At 42.1% G+C, this 7,609-nt stretch overlaps 1 protein-coding gene across 3 annotated transcripts; it reads right to left on the bottom strand.

Annotated features, from left to right (window-relative positions):
• Nucleotides 1-6,098: 6,098 nt before the first annotated feature.
• Nucleotides 6,099-7,609, bottom strand: LOC135584953 (protein G1-like4). 3 transcript variants are annotated; one of them, XM_065176751.1, is made up of 3 exons: nucleotides 7,366-7,609; nucleotides 7,215-7,298; nucleotides 6,099-6,987 (listed from the first exon to the last, which is right to left on the bottom strand). In XM_065176751.1, exon 3 carries the CDS (start codon nucleotides 6,900-6,902, stop codon nucleotides 6,306-6,308), a length of 597 nt encoding a protein of 198 aa, XP_065032823.1. In that variant the 5' UTR covers nucleotides 6,903-6,987; nucleotides 7,215-7,298; nucleotides 7,366-7,609; the 3' UTR covers nucleotides 6,099-6,305. The 3 variants fall into 3 exon arrangements, with proteins under 3 accessions (XP_065032823.1, XP_065032822.1, XP_065032820.1); XM_065176750.1 differs by having other exon boundaries at nucleotides 7,210-7,298; nucleotides 7,366-7,608; XM_065176748.1 differs by lacking the exon at nucleotides 7,215-7,298 and having other exon boundaries at nucleotides 7,366-7,607.

The raw sequence follows: 7,609 nt of genomic DNA, 5'->3' as shown, positions 1-7,609 counted from the left end.
TCCATTAATGATGCAGTGCATGTCATAATAGCAAATTAAGATGTGTTTTTATATTTCTTCATGTATCTTTTGACTTTTTAATTATATATGGATTTTTTCTTCTTCTTATTTTCAGTGTTTTAGTATTTATAAAACGAAATATTCATACAAAATGATAGGTTGGTTAGTAAAATGTTGGATTTTGTGATTATAAGGAAATTGATGAAGATTAGCTGGTGAAGCAGGGTTTCTATACAGTAGGAAGATATGGCTCTAATATGGTGGCAAAGATTGCCAGCAATCAGAACAAAATAAGGGAAATATTATTAGGATTAATTTTTTTAACTAAATTATGATTACTACTTTTTTTTAACTAAGCTGGTGAAGAAGCTGTTTGATAACTTTTTTCAAATAAGTTGTACCAGTAAATCGAGATTGAGCAGAGCATCTAATCAGCTCAAGGCCTTGAGGAATCTGCAAATACCCAAGATTGAGCAGAGCATCATAACAATGCACACCTATGATCAAGCTTGTATGTTCTTATTCGTAGGGCTTATTTAAAAGTCCTTGTGATGGTTAAACTTTCCAAGCTTCCATATAGAAATATCAGCTTTTGTGCGATATATACCCAAAAAAATAGAAAAAATGAATAATAGTGATGGTTACAGCAAACAATGCTACTAGGCTTGGTTGGGTTTTTTTGAACTTGGATTGGGCTTGTTAAAAGGCAATTGAATACAAGTGTTAGAGTTGACGACCTCTGATGGCTAGCCCAAACCAAATAATTAGTGCATCCCAAAACCTTCCTCAGATGACCTATAGTGTGTTATGTTATAGAATAAAGGTAATTATAATTTTTTTGAATAAATTAATATTTTTAAGTTTTTAAAATTTATTAATAATATATTTATTTTTTTTAAAAAAATATTACTTATACGGAGACTCGAGAAACTTATCACCTGGTGAAACAATACATTAACTCAGATGTAGGATGTCTCAATAAAAAAGATTAATATCATATTAACTAGGTGGTTATAATTGATGTACTAGAAGTAATATTATAAATAATAATTTAAATATGATTATAATCAATATTATGGATTAGTAGATAATTAAATAATCTACAAAAGATATCCTCTCTCTCTCTCTCTCTCTCACACACACACACATACACACACACAAAAATACGAACAATAGTTGAAGATTAAAGACCATCCATCTAACGTCATACCCAATCCTTGATTGGGTATTGAATGATTGCAAATGACACCCCGACAAGCTTATTCAATAATTGCTAGTCTTTTTGGGTGGCCGAATGGCCACCTCAATGGTTGAGACCATCTTTAGGGTTGGTCTATGGGAGGGGATGCATGATGATGCCAGCACATGATTACAAAATATATTCTACTAATCTTCTTTGAAGTTTCTGCAAATTTCCTTTTGTTTTATCATTGTTAATTTTACTATAAAAATTTCATAAATTATATATATATACACACAATATTATGATAAACAAATAGAAATACCTGAGAAATTTGGGCAGAAATGTCATCTAATGAGAACCGTCCGATTGCTTTCTTCCTAACCCTTCTCCTCCCACTAATTGCCTGTTGGCCGTGCCAATTAATGCACCTCACATCAACCCGCATAGGGAGGTCAAATCCGTGAGCGTTCGTTCGTACAGCCCGAGAAAGGGTGGGACGGGAGAGACAAGGCGAGTGGCTTGCGGCCACCGCTACCGCCATATCTTTACTGCTTCAGGAAACACGCTGACACACCGGGGACGACGACGACGGGACGTCGGCCCCCCACCTGGCGTCTCCGTACGCGCCGCAGGGGCCCACTCCCCTGGGGCGGACGTGTGGGCGCCGGCCACTGGTGCCACGGGCAACGCCGACATCGAGGGAAGCAGCCCTCGTGCTCCGAGGCGTCACATCAGCTCACAAGAATTTGCAGGCCCCTTCTTTTGCCACTACACGCCTTGGCCTGACCCCATCCTCGCACTCCTGCCAGGGAACACAGTGACCATACGCAGCGAGAGAAAACATGCTGCCACTGCTAATAATTATCATCATCAAATCAATATAATAGATAATAGAGAAAATATTAATGGAAAATTTGGATCCGATGCTTTGCCTCTCATCATGCTAACGAGAAATTAGTCGATTAATATGAACACACCACCATGACAAAATAAAATAAAATAGAAGAAAAATTATTAGGAATCGAGGAAGACAGAGAAGCCAAAGGTTCAGTCATGCTTGATTGGGAGTAGGTTAAAAGGACGTGTTAGCTGTATTGGTCGAGCCTCTGGTGGAGGAGTAGGAGTAGGTGACAAGCAGAAGATAGTGTTTGGTCACAAGAGTCAGTGATCTGCAGAAACAATCCTTGGTATGGATCCAGAAAGAAACAATCGATGTCCATGGCGGACTATCGCTTTCCTTGTATTCGTATGATAGCAATCTCCAGTTCCACTGTTTGCCAGAAAGCTCTGAAGAGACTTCATTGCAAGTCTTCACTTGCATTCCCTGTTCAAGTGAGTCTCGATTGGCAACATGGGGGTCAGATGAACGCGGCAGGCATCGGCATCGAGTGTTCTTCATCGATGGAAGCTTCCGTGAAAGTGAACAGCTTTAGATTGTGATGCAAGTGCAGCGATTGCCACATGGTTTGATCATTAGCCATAATCATTCACTTGGCACTCAAGTATTGATTCTATTTTGTCCCATTTATGTTTGGAGGCTTTGAAACGCTAAAAAGATTCTCCAGAGGGACACTTATGTTGCATCCTATGTGTTGATCGATTGTGACTCCTTCCTCTCTCTCTCTCTCTCGTCTCTCTTATCTCTATTTGTGTGCCATGATTGCAACTTGGATGGTTTGCAACGGTATGAAGGAAGAGCGTGGGTTTAATCCCAGCAGCAGACTTGAGTGTACTGTACTTCTGATTTGCTATGATAGTTACAATCAAAAACATTGAGCTTGGAAACCTAATAAGCATATGTATAAACCCTTGTGTTACAAGGTTCAACGCTTGATCATGTCAAGCTTTGTTCTCTCTCTTGCTACTATTGCACCACATCAAATGGAACTGATGTTGGAATTTTTTGCTTTAACATCACTGGTATTTTACTCCATTAAATAGGGCAAGGAAGAAGACTGAAAGAGTAAAGGATGTGGTTTAGTGTCTTCATGTTCATAGACTGTGTGTACGATAGAAGGATCAACAGTCACTCCTTGTACTGCTTTCCTACCAACATTCAATGCTTCAAAGGCTCGTAGAGAGAGGAAGATGGAAGAGGAATTGCCGGAAAGAAAACCATATGTTGTCAAATGTTGTCAAGCATATGTAGATTTCAATTAGAAGCACGCAAATGAACACTCGTTTGGCTACAAAACCATATCTAAAGGATCACCAGACTCGAAATTGAGAGGCATCACAATCCAAATCGATGTCGATTCCAAATCTACCTTCTCGAATAAGAAACATTCTGCGTCTCGATCTTCTGTATCTCCATTCAGAATATACGAGCGGCAATATTGATTTCTTTTCATCTCTCTCCAATTGGATCAAAGAGGTCCAAATCAAAGTTCTCATGATTAACTATGGTAGTGTAGTAATTTTTATGCATGTGAATCATCTATAGTAAAGTTCGGTTTGGATGATCCAAAAAAAAGAAGAGAAAAGATGAGACCAAGAAATGTTTGGCTTAATATCTGAATCACTAGAAAATGCACTGTTTGGAAGTTAATTTGGATAACCATGTAAACTAGCTAAGACAAAAATGATAAGATCAATATCTCAACCATTAATTGTGATCTTTTTCTAAGATGCACAACATTATTTTGTGATTGTGAGTTTATGTAGTAGAGAAAACAAATCAAACAAATTAAAATAAATTGCCATTCTTACTTTGCACATTTAATTGGATGAAATATATCAGAGGCTAAAAGCAAAATACTTGCACTGTAAAAGGAGAAGTCACTTTTCTAGTGCACAACTGCTGTTAAAAATGGAAAGCTAGTTGCTATTCACATTTTCTAGATGCAGGAAAAGAAGAACTATAAGCTTTTCTAGTGCACAAGGAGAAATAGGAAATTAGCTGTAGCTCGTTCTCTCTCAAAACCTGACATTTACTACTCCTTAATCTTCTTCCATATCAATCTTACAGTGGTGTAGCTCAAGATCTTGGACTGATATGTTTTGTCACTGCTTTTTATCTGTGTCGTTAGAGGATCCAAGACATTATTGATACCTGATGATTAGGGCATACTTGATAAGATCCATAAAGGAAGATGCATGAGCTCAAGGACTTGCTCCTCACCTGCACTTCGATCCAAACTAGGATGGTGCAATCTCAGGACCTCGACAAGCTGAATCTTACCACACTATTTTATTCTGGATGACACGACCTTAGAAACTTAGACGAAGGTTTCACTTGGATGATCCAAATAGGAAGAGAATCTGGAAACACGACATGGGAACTATAAGAATCCATCCATCACTGCCTTGAAATGATCAACCTTTCAGTTAAATAGATTCACCGCACGAGTCTTCCGATCTCCTACCCTTAAAATATGTAGTCTACAACAGCTGATGGCACAAGATGACAACCATTCCTGTAGAAGCATCTATGGAGCATAAACCATGCAAAGATCACTTTTACATGCAGATGAAGTGAAGCAAAGCGGTCAAATGTCAACCATCTGCAATACTGATACCAAAACCTATCAGCTGCTGCTGCTGCATGTAGATGCAACAATTAGCATCGAAACCCTAGAATCATACGATGAAAGCCAAAAATGAATTATGTGCTGATTGCAATGTAGAGTTGTTTACTGTGTGAAGGAAAAAGAATTATTTCACTTGCTAATTCTGATACTTTTACCTGCTAAAAAAGGGTTCCAAGATAGAAAGTCATGTCATTGCATGACAAGTCATCTGAGAATTTGCATTGTCACAGATCCAGTAATCCTCAAACTAGCAAGTAAACTGACACAAAGAAGAAACAAGCCTGCGAGTTGCAGGTCATGCAACTCAACGCTAATCTGGAGGATACCTTAAACCCCGCCGTATCTCCTGCTCGAGGACGCCATGGTTTTTACCATGTATAAGAGCCAACTCAGTGGTGGTCATGCTCATCAATGAAGAGGAATTTCTAAAGATGCACAAGTACCACCGATGCAATCAATATATTACCACCACCTTACACTATTCCCATCGAGTGGAGTGGAGTGGAGTGGAGTGTAAAAAGAAGATATTGGAGTCTGCTCACACTCCCAGCGGTAGGAGTCTTAAATGCCATCCAATCATTCATAGCAACACAGTGTGAGACCACAATCTTGGGATGCCTATTCCCCAAGTTTTCGATTCTTTCTTACGCCTCCATCGACGAATACCTGTGGCAATCTCGATCACAACCTTGGGATCAGCTTTGGGTTCGCTGCGAGTGTAAAGTCGGAGTGGGTGGGTGCGTTTGTGATTGCCAAAAACATCGAGAACGGCAAGCCCAAGGGGTGGTGGATTATAAGGAAACCTTGGAAATGAAAGAGTCCTACACGGCCGGTGCTGAGGATAATTCCTAAGGAGGGAGAGATGATAGCGAGGCAGGAAAAGAAAATGGGTGTTAGAATGAATGGTAAGGTATCTGAAAAGTTGCTGCAGAATCGCAGCACTGACTCCCAGTTCTATAAATGTGTGGAAAAGAAACCATACATGGGTACTACTGACTGACAAGATATTATAAGGTCTCCACACTTAAGCTTTTGATACCGTAAGAAGAAGAAGAAAAGTTGGTCTGAGCTGTGGGCGAAATAGATGCTTGCATTGCCATTATAAGAATCTTAAGTACACCCCGTCGCAGTGACCTCTTTCAGTCAAAACTACAATAGTGAACACATCCCTCTCTTTGTTCTTTACCATTCATGGAGAGTCCTCCCCACGACCAGAGGTCTCTCTGCAGCAGTTGCTCCCTCTTAGCTGGTGCTTTTTACCTCCACGAGCGTACTGTACTTGTGTTGTTTCCCCCCCTCTCCTTTTCTTTTGTTTTCCCCCCACTAGACTGATAGAGCACTACCACTCACTGCAGCTACTGGACTATTTTAATGCACCAAAAATGTTCAGATCATATAATGGATTTAATTGCACAAAACCGACATCTCATGAGATACTTTTAAATATGTAGCAGCAGTTTGGTTCATAGGTTCAATCAGCTGGGAATTAAAGAGCACATAAAGGGATGATGATGATGATGATGGCAACCAAATGGAATGAAGGGAAGCTCACCACATAGCTAATGCACGCACATAGATCTAATGCAGGTAGATCAGGCTGCGGGCGGAGGCGGCGGAGGATGGTGATGCTCTTGTTGTGGTGGTGGCTTCTTGCGCTTCTTTTTCTCGTAGCTGACGCCCCGTGCCTTTGACTGGACTTCACGAACCTCGCGGAGGTAGAGACGAACGACGCGGGCGCCGAATGGGTTGGTCTCAGGCTTGCCACCGTTCTCCTCGTAGGCAGCACGAAGGCGGCCGATGAGGGCGTCGAGGCTGCCCCAGGCTTGACGGAGGGGGCACGGACACGGCGCGGGGGGGTTGGGGTGGCCGAAGAAGGGGCACATGTGGGTGTGAATTTTGGTCTTGCCGAATTGGTCGAGGTAGCGGAGGAACTCCAGGACATGGGCGCTGCTGCACTGGGAGAGGGCGAGCGGTGGGCGGTGGTTCCTGAGGTACTGACCAAATGTGTTCCAGTCGCGGCGCTTCTGAGACTCGTAGCGGCTTAACGACGGAGGGGAAGAGGAGGTGGCAGCTCCGCCAGCGCTGGCAGCGGCCAAGGAGGTGGTGCTAAAGTTCTGCCGCCTGCTACTGGGACTGATGGCACCGCTGTTCTTGGAATGCGGGCTATCTGGGTTTGGTACCAACTCCATGAAGGAGGATCACTGTAGATTCTTCTTCTTCTTCTTCTTCTTCTCAGTGATCCTTCCGACTCCTTCTACACTTCCTTAGCTCATCCTGCATAAGACTCTCGAGTCACAGCTGACAGAAAACGAATGGATGATGGTGACGACGACCATGAAATACGATGACCTATTTAGCGGCTGCCCCCTACTTCTCTTCCTCTTCACTTACCTGTTGACAAGCTCGAGAAGCTAGATGATCTAGCCATTTCCATTACGAGAGAGAGAGAGAGAGAGAGAGAGAGAGAGAGAGAGAGCGAGAGAGAGAGAGAGCTACTCTACTACAGATCTAGCTCAGATCAGCATGGATTTTGCCTATGTGGTTGCGGCTGACGTTTTGTTGGAGACGAGGAAGGACTAGAAGACCTAGAAAGCCATGATCAGGGGATCACATCTGAACGGGAAGGAAAGACGAGAGGTAAGAGAAGCTTACTGTTTCCAGTGGCTGATGTCTGGCTACGAGAGAAAAGATTCCGAAAGCCTACATGTTTCTTCTGTACACAAGAGGGGAGTCCCAAAGCCCGTGGAACTCTTGCTCGGCCTAATAAAAGGAGATCGAGAATCCTGCTCAATTTCTGGGCAGGTCTTGCCTACACCAATGAGAAAAATCAACGAGCTGAATGAGTGAGAGAGAAAGTGCATCGGTGCACAGCTAGGGCTTCTGTGTCAATGGAGAC

Source organism: Musa acuminata, chromosome BXJ1-4 (genome assembly GCF_036884655.1).
Source record: "Musa acuminata AAA Group cultivar baxijiao chromosome BXJ1-4, Cavendish_Baxijiao_AAA, whole genome shotgun sequence".
Classification (NCBI taxonomy): Eukaryota; Viridiplantae; Streptophyta; class Magnoliopsida; order Zingiberales; family Musaceae; genus Musa; species Musa acuminata.
Note: the sequence above shows the minus strand (reverse complement) of the source record. Positions and strands in the feature narration are given on the sequence as shown.